The following is a 14499-nucleotide window of genomic DNA, read 5'->3' as shown; positions in this document are numbered from 1 at the left end:
CCAAGCCGCCACTAGTGCCAGACTTTTCGAACACGGAGGGGACTGCATGTGGATCCGTATTCCACTACGACCGTTGTCAGCTGTGCACCTTGCATCGTATCTCGCGCTCGATCGCAAAAAACGGGCAAGTTTGCACTCGGTCATACAAAGCTTAGGCACAGCGAAACTGTCGATCTTCAAGTCTTACTGGCTGCTACTACTAGGTATTAACTTGGTTGCTGCTAGGTCTTAACTTGGTTTAACTTAACTACTCATGTAGGAAGGTATTCTCGAGCGATCATTTTCGGAGGTACCTTCCCTTTCGCGACATTTTGCGTTACTAGCGTTGGACGCGTCGACGCCTACGAGCAACAGCGTTCCTGGCATGCCACAAACGCAGGCAGGCTAACCAAGGTTGGCACAGTGCCAAGAACGCTGTTGCTTGCCGACGCCGAGCGCGTTGGAGGCTAGGCGCTCGATATCAATCGGCCAGCTTCGCTGTGTCTTGAGCTTTGCGCAGCCTAATGCAAGCTTTCACCTTTTTTTCTCCTGGCTCGGCACGCCGCGGAGAGGCGGGGGTCGGGAAGGGAGGGAGCTGGCGAGGAGGAGACAGCATGCGCGGCCCTCCTGGTTGCCATGGCTACGGCGCGGCAGTTTCTTGATACGAACCACAAATTACGGCTGGCTTTAACAACTTCGCTGTTAATAAGGTCAACATGTGCGAACATATTGATGGCAAGCTTATTGTGACAACTTGTCAACAGCCACTTTGCCGGCCACACTCACTGCTTTGTCAGTAGTTGGCAACCAAAGTAGTGGTTTCGTACCTATCAACATTATGGTAACTTTGTTCATGGCCACCATTTTGCGGTACCGTGCACGCGGTTCATGGCCATAACACCTTGCATCCTAAATTTTTGTTATTTACTTAGAATTAGGTCCACATTAAAGAACCCCAGGTGGTCCAAATTATTCCGGACTCCCCCACTACGGCATGCCTCATAATCAGATCGTGGTTATGGCAACTAAAACCCCGTAATTCTTTATTATTATTATTATTATTATTATTATTATTATTATTATTATTATTATTATTATTATTATTATTATTATAAATTGGTGGTAGGGTTAGGTGGTGGTGTCAGAGTAATTCAGTCAAGTCAGAGTAATTGTGAAGGTCAGAAGAATCAGGTGCTAGAAAAATTGAGATGTGACTATACTTGCATCTGTTTTGGGATTGGACAACTTTTCATACCTTGGCACTCTTATGCCTAGTCTGCCAACAAATTATGTATCACAACTGTTACCATGTGCACAACCAGCAAAACCATGCCACATCATTTCCACATCCACAGTGAAATGTTTGCAGAAATTGCATTATTCTTGAAGATGCCACAAATATATGCATAGGCACTGGTGTAAAGAATGCCAACAGCCTCAAAAGCTAAGCCAAAGCTGACAAATCATTGTGGTTGGTGTGTGCTGGCTAAACTGGTTATGGGGGGGGGGGGGGGTGCTGAAATTTGTGTTAGAAATTGTAGGGATGCATAAATCTTACTGCTTATTTGTGATATCAAATAATCTTCTATCTACATCTTGCTGTGCCTTGTGACACTGCCCACGCACAATCTTGCCCCCAGCAGCCTCCACACAATATTTCTTTAATCCATCACTACTGTTCTCGTTCAATTCGAGCCCCCTCCTTCTTCCTCAGATTGAGGATTGCCATGGTTTAGCAGAAAATGCCATTTTTATCTGTACATAAGTAGCAAGATCACATACCGCTCCTTGTCACTGTCAGGTGGCAGCATTCGACAGTGATATGGTTAGTCTTTGTTTCTGAATTGATTGATTGAACTTTTGTTTGTCTCAGTTGGTGAGGATTTATCTCTTTAGATCTGTTTAGAAGGATGGTAGTTTGTGCATGTTAGTACTCAATAAAGAAGAATCAACTATTGTGAACTACGAAATAAGATTGGGAACCGAGAGGCTCGATTTTATTAGTCATAACCACATAAAGCCAACAGACAACGAAGCCAAGGAAAGCATCGGGGAAATTAAGTGTAGTTGAAATTGGAATGTAGAAAATAATGAAGAAGAGGGAAATGAAAGTGGACGAAAAGATAACTTTTCGCTGGCGGGAGCCGAACCCGCAACCTCCGCATTACGCGTGCGTTGCACTACCAATTGTGCTACAGAGACGGCCATCAATTCGTCCACTAACTTGGGTATTTATGTTTACTAGATCTAGCCCTAGGAGTGTTAGCCAGCGCCACTCAGAACCATGGTGGGCGGATGTGGAACATCCTTTTTAGCCCGATGGCATCACGATACACGTGATGCTTTCTCCCCCGATGCTTTCCTTGGCTTCGTTGTCTGTTGGCTTTATGTGGCTATTGTGAACTAGGCATTCACAGAAAAAAAAAAACACATACACTTAATAAGCGCATGTTGTGTTTGTATGTGCCTTTTTGTCTGTCCCTCTCTAGTTTGGATTTCTTTATTCTTCCTTATCTGTTTAGAGTTGCAGTAATGCTGTAAAGTTTTTCTGTCTGCCATATCTGACAAGCTGTGTGCTCTGTGACTGAATCTTGTTACATTAAAATGTAAGAAACTATATATATATATATATATATATATATATATATATTTGATTATTTCCATCACTGGGCACATAGCGTTTAATTTGGCAGATAACACTGGTGGTCTTTCTCATATTTGACCAACGTACTACTAGTTGCTATCTGTTAACCCTTCTCTTTGAACCTGAATAAGCAGTTACAGTACGCTTTGGATCGTTAAACATAGGATACTTCAACCTTCCTTTGAATTAATTTGACCATGTTTGAAAGTCTGAAAAGATGCTTGTGCTTTCTGAACACCTCCTTTTAATTGAAATATTATGCAACTTAAACCTGTTTTGCATACCGTGCTGGTGCTGAATTGGCAAAAGTCTTCTTTATATGTATGAAAAAGCTGCAACTAAATATTTACTTGTGTAACTGTCTAGGTTGGTGGCATTAAAGACAAGGTGCTGGCAGCCCATCGTGCTGGCATGTGCAAAGTTATACTGCCTAAGAGAAACAAGAAAGACTTGCAAGAAGTTCCAGCATCTATCAAAGTGAGCATTTGGTTTGTTTTGCCACACCTGCATGGTATCACTCTTGTATCTGGTGCTCATATGCAGTACGCTGTTCCTTGCATTTAAGTGCTTTGTTGAAGGCCAAGCTTGCCAGTTAGAAAAAAAAGTATTTATGGTCTTATGGTAAATAAGTACAGTCAAACCTTGAAATAATGAACCTCCATTTAGCAAAGTCTGTGATATAACAAACTTTTTTTAATTTCCCCATCTCAGTTTCGCTGAACACAATGTATTTTCCCCTGCGATTCAGCAAAGTAAACTTGTTCCACAGGTTCTATTTTATAAAGGGTTCAGGAGTGAAACTTTGGTAAGCTCAGATGATGAAAGTAGAAAAGTCTTAAGCTCTGCTCTCTAGTACAGTGTAGACCGCTTATAACGTAAGTCGCCGGAGCCTCGAATATCCACACTGTAAGTGGTACAGCACTATAACCAAAGCAACAATTTTCAAGGCCCACACACATGCAAAACATGTGCACCGAGCCGCCACGCGTATGCGACAGTCGAGGAATGCGGCTAGAACGTTTGCATTCAATTTACAGTCGAATCTCGTTAATTCGAACCAAATCACGCGGCGGCGCCTCCGACCGGCATTGCTCCGGCACCACCATAGAGTAAAAGCTTAGGAGAGACCCCTCAATGTCGCGCGCGAACAAAACAAAAAAAAAAAGAAAAGAAAAAGAAATAAATAAAAACGCGGCGGGACTTTCACCCTCTCTGAAATGGCAAGGTCGCCGATTCTGCGTTGCGCCGGAACATGCGTGTACATGCTAACGTCTGAGCCACGCTACCGTAGCCACGCGTAGAAAATGGCAGTGAACCCTTCTTTCTCTTTTATGCTTCCTCTACTTTTTAGTCACGTGTTGACCTTGCACGCTGTGGCTACGGCGCAGAGGGAAGCAACGGCGCTGTCCCAGGCCGACCAACAAAATTGCCCACGCCGGCAAACGCCCGCTTCCCGATAACGGCAGAAAACGAAACTTTGGGAAGCTGGCGCCGAGCCGGCTGGAGCGGCGGCGCCTGCAGGCGCGCACGGTGACAGTCGAAAGTGAGGGAGCTACAAGGGAGGGCGAGGGGAGCCACCGAAGCGGCGGAGTTGCCGAGGCGAAATCCGCTTCCCTGCCACCCTCCTCCCTCACATTCCACGGTCTCCGCGTGTACCCTTCGCCATGCCGTGCCAGCGCCGCCCGTTCCCTCCCTGAAGTTTCGTTTACTGCCGTTATGGTGAAGCGAGCGTTGGCCGGTGGTTGGCAGTTTCGTGGCCCTCGCTCGCTATGCGCGCCGTGATATTTTCTTGCACTCAAGGTTCTGGTTTCAGCCTCACTGGCTGTTCGTTCGCACCACGTGCCCTTCTCCTCCACTTTGTCTCTCTTTCTTCCTCGAGCACTCCTTGGGGCGCCCGTTTGAGGGGAGCGTTCGCCGTCTCCGCTGACTTCCGTACTCCCAGGCAGCCGCACTGTAACTGGTATTTCGTTTCCCGCAACTGCACTATAAGCGATACGTGTATACATGGAGTGCTATGGGAAAATTAACGGGAGTCTGAAAAGACCGCACTATATCCGGTCCTGCACTATAAGCGGTTACGTTATAAGTGGTCTATACTGTACTTGAGTGGCAATGTATTTCCTGGTTGTTAAGCCATGACAAACAAATAGTTACAGAGTTTATATATTTATACAAATACACATCTTCATGTTGCTGGGCATAAAAGAAATAGAATCTGTTTATTTTCAAATGACTCATTGTGCAAGTAGTCAGTGAGATTGCTGGTACTATAGTGTCCTTAAATTTTAAAAACATAAAAACATTAGGATTCAGCAAACATGTCTCATCTTTTTTGCGCCATTGGGGGTACCACTGCCAAGCAAGGGCATAAGAGAAATAAAATGTAATTGCTGAATCCTGTCATTCTTAAACTTCAAGGATGCTTACTACTAGTGCTCTGTCATTTTGAACTTTGGGGCCAGAATTCAATTGCTTCTATTTACATGTTCGTCTAAGACACAATTAGTCATACTAGGAATTGAAACAGCATCATGTAGCAATGCCTTATTAGCAAAACTGGAAACACTGGATTTTGGATTGCTTAGTGGTAGTAGTAGATAAGGAAAGGTGCACAGCACTTCAGGCAGGACATAGATGAGTGGACTGGACAGATGTTTCTTGCTTTCTCCTTATCTTGTTTCCTGTCAGTTGTGCTTCCTAACCACTTTAATGTACAGTTGGCGTCACCCTTGTTCAAAGCATAGGAATGGCGGCCTCCGGGGTGCTCCGGAGGCAGCCAGCGACGTCTAACGCTAGCTGCTGGATCCGTCTAACGGTAGGCGCTGGCCACGTTTGGGCCCAGCAACTACCGTTAGATGTCGCTGGCTGGCTCCAAAGTGCCCCTGCAGCTGCCGTCCCCACGCTCTACACAAGGGTGACGCCGACTGTACTGCCAAAGCAAGTCCACACAGAGAATAGGGGACATTATTCATCTAAAGAAGTAATCCACAGATACTATCATAACTATGATCAGTGTGCCAGACTGTTTTTAAGCTTTTCAGCTGTGACTTCTTGGCATTGAGATTCTCATTGCTTATTTTGGTTGTTTGGGGCAACTCAATAACATGTACAACAGTTTAAATTTAGTAACAAGGCTAAAATACAGTGCTGTACAGGCGTGCAGGGCTATAAGATTCTTGACCACATCCATGCAGGAGGACCTGACTTTCTGTTTTGTGACTCACATTGAAGAAGTTCTCCAGGAGGCTTTTGAAGGTGGCTTTCCTGACCTACCTAGCTCTGTTGAACACGTGTTGAGCAAGCTGTAGCACTCTGTGTGGGACAGCTGGGAGCTTACTCAGTGGTGTGTATTTCTGCACAGCAGTTATGACATCATACCTTCACTATGTTAAAACACTGGCAGAGCACTGGCCATAAGTTTACTGTATATTTTTGCTAGGAGTTTATTTTTTATACATAATATTATGTGTAGGTTTGTCACTGACCGTACAACTGCTCTGTTTTCCGTGCCTCTGAACCTTGTTCACTCCAAGAGCTTATTCCGAGCAGAGGTAAGCTGGTCTGATATGTTGTTGTTAACTTTCTACGCACACTTTACTTTGTATGTTGGATGCAAGTTTGTGTGATTTGCTCTGTTGGGTACAAGTTCGTGAATTTGTACCCTGCCACTTGTAGCTTTTCTGAAATTCCAGGACTTGTGGCTGTGAGCTGGTGGCCTTGCACATTGATAAATTTGTTACAAAAACTGTTCAGTTTTCCTCATGTTTGTACAGTTGAACCTCGTTGTAACAAAGTCACACCTAACATGAAAATACCTTTTTTTATGTGTAATGTTCATTCTAAGATTATATTCATTACACACTGATATCGGTGAGAAAAGTTTTAGATTTATCATTATATACGATATTTCGTTATGCTATTAATGCTTGTTTTATTGAGAGTCGACTGTATAATTTAACTTGAATGTTAAATGTGCTTTATTAGATTATTGTTATTGGAGTTATGTCTGTATTCATGTAAAACTGCCATGGTTTGTTATAGCAGGTGACATGAAAAACAACATTGTGTTTGTGTGCCGCCTAGTTTTTATTTTAAAAGGGCCCTGCAATACTTTTTTTCGTGTGGTAAATAAGCAATACTAAATGCAAGACAGTGCTGTAGTGTACACCTGAGCAAAGTATGACTCACCTGTATGCAGCAGGGAACATACAATATCGCTCTGAAGATTGCTCATGCTTTTCTGCAACATCTTCATATCTCTACCATAATTCAGTAGCCCATATGGTGCAGTAGAAATACACTACAACAGTTAGCTGGATTTTAGAGTACATCATGAGAAATCATTACTTTGGCAAATGCAATGTCAACAATGCTGTCATCAGCAATGCTATCATTCTTTGTTTGTTCTGTAAAAATAAAATTATGAAAGACAATTGCATTGGAAAGTGTTGTAGTTTAAGTTTTGCACTTGTGGTCTTCAGCCACTGTTGTCTGCTTGAGTTATGCCACCACCTCCATGGTGCAAGCTATAGCTTAATTGACTGCCTAGCTTAAAATGTGCTTGCACGCTCTGGTCCACTTTGCCTGCGAATTTGCTGCAGGCACTTGGAATCACCTGAAGGTGATAATGCGAAGGCATTATTGTTGGTTATTCTAGGTTTGTTGTCTTAAGATCCACACTTGAAGCACTGCATTTATCTTGTTCATGGTTAGTGTGTGTGTTTAGTCAAACGTACTTCAGTGGCTGTTGTGTTCTAGGTGAAGGCAAAGTTGGTATGCAGCTATGCATGTGTTGACTGCAAAAGTGCTGGAACTCGTATGAAATTTCTATATCATGTGCTGCAGGGTGTTAAGCTCCAGCTAAGATGTTTAAAGCGCATTGCGCTGCTGATGTTTGTGTAGCAGTTCACAGGGGCAGATTTATTGGGTGGCTGCCTCGTCGATGTGCCTGACCCTTTCTCTAATATAAGAGAAAAAAAGACTAATTTACCTTTGGAGCTGTGAGGCATACTTTATGTAATCATATCATAAGAAGCCAACGAACAGACACCAAGGACAAATTACTTGTACTACTAATTGAATTAAAGAAATGATAAATTAATGGAAATTAAAATGGATGAAAAAACAACTTACTACAGGTGGGGAATGATCCCAGGTCTTCTCATTACGCATGCGATGCTCTTACCGATTGAGCTACTGCGGCGCCGTTTTCCCATACACAAAGTGTATGGGAAAACGTGTGTCTGTATGGGTTCCCTTTTTTCTTGTACATTACATAACGAAGGTCTCGAATCCGGCAACATTGATGCCTTCAGGTAGCCTGTGTGAGTTTATTGACCAGTTGCCTTCACCCAAAAAGATCATGTGCTCATATGACGCCTGAGGCAGAAAGGATGTTCCACATCTGCCGCCAAGGTTTGTGAGTGGTGGCATTGGCTAAAACTCCCAGGGTTAGTTCTAGTAGTAAAGACATAAATACCTCACAAAGTGTATGGGAAAATGGTGCCGCGGTAGCTCAATTGGTAAGAGCATCGCACGCGTAATGCGAAGACGTGGGATCGTTCCCCACCTGCGGCAAGTTGTTTTTTCATCCATTTGAATTTCCATTTGTTTATCATTTCTTTAATTCGATTAGTAGTACAAGTAATTTCCCCCTATGTTGTCCTTTGTGTCTTTGTTGGCTTCTTATGATTAATAAAAATCGGGCCCCTTGGTTCCCTTCCTTCTCGTTCATGTTTTATGTAAGTTGTATTAATCAGATATGGTCACTATTTTTATGTTGCATCTGAAGCTTAAGTTTGCTGCTGCAATATTTCAAGCTATCATGTAATTGGCAAAATTTTCCTATTCCATGATGTTGATTAATGAGTAATTAGAGGTAGTGATTCCTCAAATTCTCTAGTGAGCATTACTCATTCCTGTAAATGCTACATTATTGTTATCTTCATTGCTGAGGATAATGCTATCTTTGCTTCGTCTTCCGCGATCTTGTACATTGTTCTCTTCTTTTTGGCTTAAACAGAATCATAGTTGTTATTGTCTGCAACGGGGAAATTAAGCTTCTCATGAAAAAAATTATCCTAAATTCTTAGTCTGGAACTAATCTTGGGCAGACTTCCAATAAAGAAATGAAATCATACAGATCCCACACACTTTGGGAATTGGTGTAAGCGAAGCTTTGGTGAGCTGGCCAGACAATGCGGCACATCACAATAAGAGAGGCGCAGCTGATTTCAGCAATGAATGCGCCCCGGAACCATCCTTAGTCACGGCAGCAAAACGACACGCGCTACCACTGACCACAGCATTTATGGCACCTTTGAACTCAATAAAGCTTCATTATATATACAGCCTTGGAACCACCAGCTGGTTTTGTCACACTGAAACTGTCGAATTGCAATTCATCATATGTGGTTGCAATTGAATGACGGTGTGGCTGCATTGGCTTCTTTTTTAGGCATAAAACTGCGGTCTGCCTTGTCAGCTAGCAGAATGCCTGCTTTAACTTTTATAAGTAAATTGTTGCTGTGCAATGCAATTCACATGCCAAGCATTTTTAAGCACTGGCTTGCACAACGGAAGCTTAAAGTTGCTATAGTATATCTTTGTATCCATGCATCTGTGGCCTAATCTGAAGCATAGGGCTGCTGTGCTTGAGGTCCCGGGTTCAAAATCCACCATTGAACGCAGTTTTTTTTCTCTGAGATGGGCAACGACATGCCAATTTATTGGGTGGTAGGCAACGAAAGCCTTGCTTTAAAAGCTCATGCAGATCCCACGCACTGTGGAAATCAGTAAAGCGACACTGTGGCCTGATGACGTCGTCACTTGCACCCACCAATTGGTGCCACATTACGCCCTCTCCGTTCATGCTATGACATTGCACGTGCCAATCGGCGTGCATTATGGCCTTTCATCTCGGCTTGCACCCTCGTCTCTACAGTCTTAACTACCACCACTGACCACTGCATCTAAATCCATCAGGCGCCATAAAGAATGTTTTACGTTAAAGGTAACCACCACAGTATTAAAACCCATCCCACTCCACAAGGAAAGTTTCACATTAAAAAAAAGTGTAGAACAAAAGAGTTTTTTGGTATCGTTATATTGCAGGAGGATCATGAAGCCGTTGTATGAACATTTTAGGTTGAAATTGAGATGTCATGATATCTTAATAAAATGCTGGTTCAAACACACTATTGCTGCAGGCTTCTGGGCAAAGTTGTAAGAAATATGTGATAGAACTAATAATAATGAAATAAGTGCAGGGTATTGAAACACATCTTTAGCTTCTAAATTTTCTAGTTAGTAGAAGAAAAATTAGTGTCTTCATAAGGATTATGAAAATTGAAAATTGCCTTTATTTTTCCCAAACAACAAAATTAGGGAGAGGACCACAGACTGAAAGCTACAAAAGTTAGCTTGAGTGTGTCTGAGGCCCAACATAAGTAAATACATGGCAGAGAAACAAAAATGCAGTCAACAATCTTAAGTCATAGCATGATACATACACACAAGATTACATTAAATTTAATTGCAACTGAAAGAGCAAACATTCATATATATGGCAATAAAATGTTTCAACATCTGAAAACAGTCACAAAAATCTGAAATTTCTGAATATAAATTGTAATAAATGAAATATTCTAGAAGTCCCTTGTAAACAATTTACATAAAACAAAGGCCTATATACTGGACATTACAAAATATCGCTGAAATCCTTTAAGTGTGAGGGTACTTGCATTCGTTTCGTATTTATTTAGTATCGTTGGCATCAGGAATTGCAAAGTTTGATTACCATGGTTCATTATGGTTCGAGGTACAGTCCACTTTTCACTGCATGGAGTATGAACAACTTTATCCTTTAAGGTTATGACAGCAAGAGATTTCAGAAACTCATCACTGCAGGTGGTGAAAATCTAACGTAATAGAGTAGCCGATATTCAAAAGTAGTGGTAATGCTAATAATATTATACTGTACAAAAAAATCTCTAGTGTGTGCTCTATAACTAATGCCAACAATATGCCTCACGGCTTTCTTTTGCAATACGAGTAGTCTATTAAGGTTAGTTTTTGATGTCGAGCCCCAAACCAAATGACAGTAATTAACATGAGATTGAAAAACAGCGTGATAGATGATTAGCTTTATTCGCGTAGCGAAATCACATCAGCATCTAGAAAGAAAACCAACTGACTGATACAACTTCTTTTAAATATGAGCTATATGATTTTTTCCATCTCATTCAGGAATCAAAAACAACTGCAAGTGATTAAAAATTTTCTAGTATTATATATACTCGATTATTGCTAAGCACAAGGTGATTACTAGGGTGACTACACAATTTACAGGCCGAAAGAAAACAGCTTTGGTTTTCTTAGTGTTTATGTAAAGTCTGTCTGCCCTTGACCACTCACTCAATGGTTCAAGAATAGCGTTGCCTCTGCCTATGAGCTCATAGGGGGTGTGCGTATCGTCGGCATAAAGAATGAATTGTGGATCACTAGAAATGTTAATTATATCATTAATATAAACATGAAAAAGAAACAGTCCGAGAAGGCTACCTTGGGGAACGCTGCAGTCAGTTGATTGTAGAGCCGATAATTTACCATGAACGACTGCTTGGTTATGTTGACTTAAGTATGAGCGAAAAATATCAAGACAAGAGCCACGTATGCCATACTTTTCCAAGTCTCAATTTTTTGTGTCAATATTACATAATGTAATTTCTTTTTGTAGCAGCAAGGCAGATTCAGTTGATTTCCATACATACAGTCGGCGTCACCCTTGTGTAGAGCGCAGGAACAGCATCTGCGGGGGTACTCCGGAGCCAAGCAGCGACGTATAACGGTAGTTGCTGGGCTCAAACATGTCCAGCAGCTACTGTTAGACATCGAACCCAGCAGCTAGCGTTGGATGTCGCTGGCTGCCTCCGGAGCGCCCCGGAGGCTGCTGTTCTCGCTCTCTACACAAGGTTGATGCCGAGTGTGCATATTTATACTACTAAACGATAATTTTCCAATATATGGTAAGAATGTATTCAGCATTTCAGGAGATATGAAAAGCGTTTACATACATTGCACAAAATTTCTTGCAGAATTCATCTGCGACGTCTATCTAGGAGAATGTGATCGCATTCGAGCATTACATTTCATTGCATTTTGGCGTGGTTCATAAGTTTGTATATATGCTTAGTGTAGCTAGATATATGATGATTAGGGCAACTCTGGTGCTCTGTAGATAATTCACTGCCCATGATAGTGAGTGCAGGACAGTGTATGCTAAAGTACTACACATATCTTCCCAATTTCAAGTTTTGTTATATTTCTTGCAAATTACATAATCAATTACACCTCCAGTTTTTGGAGTGCTTATGAAGCCTGAAGTTTAATTTACATAATGAAATAAGGGGTTTCATGTGTTGTGATGCTACCTTAATGGGACCCATTAAAACCATTTTGTGAGCTATAGAGTAAGGTTGCAACACATCTATTTTGCAGGAAATGCAATCCGGTCCTGGAGTAGTGGTAGAGTGCCTGTGTCACAGCTGTGGCGTTCCTAGTTCAAGCCTTACTAATGGCGAGAATTTTCTTTAAAGTGAATAGCTTCCTGTGGCTAGTATGCATGTTTTCCTGGATGTGGTATCCTGCCTAGGGAGAGGGTAACGCCTGCCTGGGTAACTGAGAGGGTAAGCCGCCTGCTCCATGGCAATGGCAGGAGAGGTGGAGGGCAGTCTTTTTCAGCTGGAGAAACCCACCAGGGTGGGAAAGGGTAGTTGGGAGAAAATGGAGCTTCACCACCACTCTGTGTTGTAGATCGAACCTTGCCATTCTCCTTGCTGTTCACTTTGCCAGACCTTTATTGGTTACATATACGAAAAAGAAGCCATGTAAGGTTGTTAAATTTGTTTTAATAAGTGCTATAAGATGCCCCTCCAATTCGTCCTCACCCAAAAAGAGTTGGAAGGGCGATGAAGGCACTGCACTGTGCAAGAATATAGCATATAGCAAGAACATAGACCCAAATGTGAACGATTGCATTGCGCAATTTGCTATCATTGACAATCATTATTTTATGTTAGTACAATGTCTGAGGCCTGATAGCTAGCCAGATTCAGTGAAATGGGAAGGAGAAGGCAAATAAATGCTATCGCACCATTGTTTGTTTGTGGCATTATTCAGTTTTCATTTTTAGTTACGCTATGGGAACAAGCCCTGAAGCATGCGAGGCACACATCCCTTCAGTGTGCCAAGGCTTGTCTCTCACTGTTTCAACAAGTGTGGCGAACTTTGTGGTGGCCAGGTGCAGAGTGCCCTTGCTCGATGGCTGTCGCTACATAGAGCGAGAGGTGACTACCATGGGAGGGGCCAAGCGTTGCTGCTTAAACATTGGTATGGTTTCAAGGCCAGGTAGCTAGCCAGATTAAGAAAAGGAGGGGGGTGGTACGCAACAAAGTGTTACGGCATTTTAAGAATCACTTGTGTTATGTGAGAGTTAACATGTAAACTGGCGTGCGTAGTGAAGTGAAAAAACTAATTATGCAGAGCCAGTGCACATCTTGGAATCTATGTGGAACAAAGCTTTCGTGAAGCAGTCAGTCAAATGCAATAAATTTGCCCATTTCATTCCTACGTGTTTGGCGTAAAGGAAACCGGCGTGTGCACATGTGCTCTCGCGTACCCATGCTACTCAATGTGACACCTTGCGATCATCCCAAAGAGCCAATTGACGTTGGCACGGTAGAAGTATACAAGTGATTGTGGCCTAATGGTTAGAGCATCTGGCTGCTCTGCTGGGGGGACCTAGGTTCAGTCCCTTACATTGGGCATGTAATTATTATTATTTTTTTTAAGTGTGAGCTATTCGGCAAGACAGCAGCAGCAATCACAGTCAGGAAAGTTCGGGAGCATTCACTTTAAAAGTTTCTGCCAGCTGTTCTTTCACTGACTCTTAGGTCCATCCCTGTCATGACACCAGCTGCTTTCACTTCATCAGAAAGGGGGAAGATATTTAAAAATATGAGAGGTGCACGCTTGCATTAGTGCTTGTTAAAGCACACATCCAGAAGCCAGACTAGTCCATGACCTGTAACATGCACAGAACATGCTCTTGCATTCGACACATCACTGTTCAGACATGTAAAAATGTGTAGGTAGTTATCTTTAGCAGAAGCGGCACATGTGCACCTTTCTTTCTTCCTTTATTTTAAATCTGTTTATAAAAGGCAGTGTTTCAAAGCTGCAGTATGTTCTGTAGAAAGCTGCTGCTTGCACTAGCTGTGCATTGTGTTACAGCAGGAAATTTTAGTATTAGCTCTGTGACACGGCTTCATACATGAATGCATTAATCTATTACTGTTAGGCAAGCTAGAACATCAGAATACAGCAAGTAATGTGCTCCATAACCAGTAGCAGTGGCCATCACATGTAGAATAAAAAGTGACACATTGTGGGGATGTATAGTGGGCGGAGGGTTGTAGGCAACACCCTATTCTGCTGTAGCCTGGCTAATGTCCAGTGTGAAAGACGGATGAAAGCATCACAAAAGGTTTGAAGGGTAATCTTAGGTAAAGTGTTGCAGGGCCTCTTTAAGGCTTTATTTTACGTGGTTATTCATTTTATTTTGACCAACATTTTACAAATTTACAAGGTGTTTATTATAGCCTGCCATGGGTGCCAGTGGCGTTTATGTTACATGATTTTAAGCTGATACCTTGAAACAAAATTTTCCTGGGAAAATAATAAAAGTGGCTCTGTTCAATGGCATGCTGACCTGCAAAGTGAAGTGTACTGTGGTTACCAGACATGGGTCTTCAATAATCACCCTGTAGAAAGTGCTGCAACATGGCAAGATGCAAAGTCTGCGCCTAACAGTAATG

The 14499-nt window shown here is 42.3% G+C and overlaps 1 protein-coding gene and 1 non-coding gene across 4 annotated transcripts in view; both read left to right on the top strand.

Annotated features, from left to right (window-relative positions):
• LOC119432294 (lon protease homolog 2, peroxisomal-like) overlaps window positions 1-14499 on the top strand; it is a 69838-nt gene that overhangs the window by 52681 nt on the left and 2658 nt on the right. Inside the window, exons 17-18 of one of the 3 annotated variants that reach the window (XM_049670857.1) lie at window positions 2990-3100; window positions 5818-5878. In XM_049670857.1, coding sequence (XP_049526814.1) covers window positions 2990-3100; window positions 5818-5878 — 172 coding nt within the window. Of the gene's footprint in view, window positions 1-2989; window positions 3101-5817; window positions 14387-14499 lie in introns of those variants that run through there. The other 2 variants (XM_049670864.1, XM_037699493.2) reach the window with 2 other exon arrangements.
• Trnat-cgu (transfer RNA threonine (anticodon CGU)) lies at window positions 8128-8200 on the top strand. The gene has a single exon. It is a non-coding gene; the product is annotated as a tRNA-Thr (tRNA).

The sequence above is a fragment of the Dermacentor silvarum genome, chromosome 1 (assembly GCF_013339745.2).
Source record: "Dermacentor silvarum isolate Dsil-2018 chromosome 1, BIME_Dsil_1.4, whole genome shotgun sequence".
NCBI classification, from domain to species: Eukaryota; Metazoa; Arthropoda; class Arachnida; order Ixodida; family Ixodidae; genus Dermacentor; species Dermacentor silvarum.
This window is presented reverse-complemented; position numbering and strand designations above follow the sequence as displayed.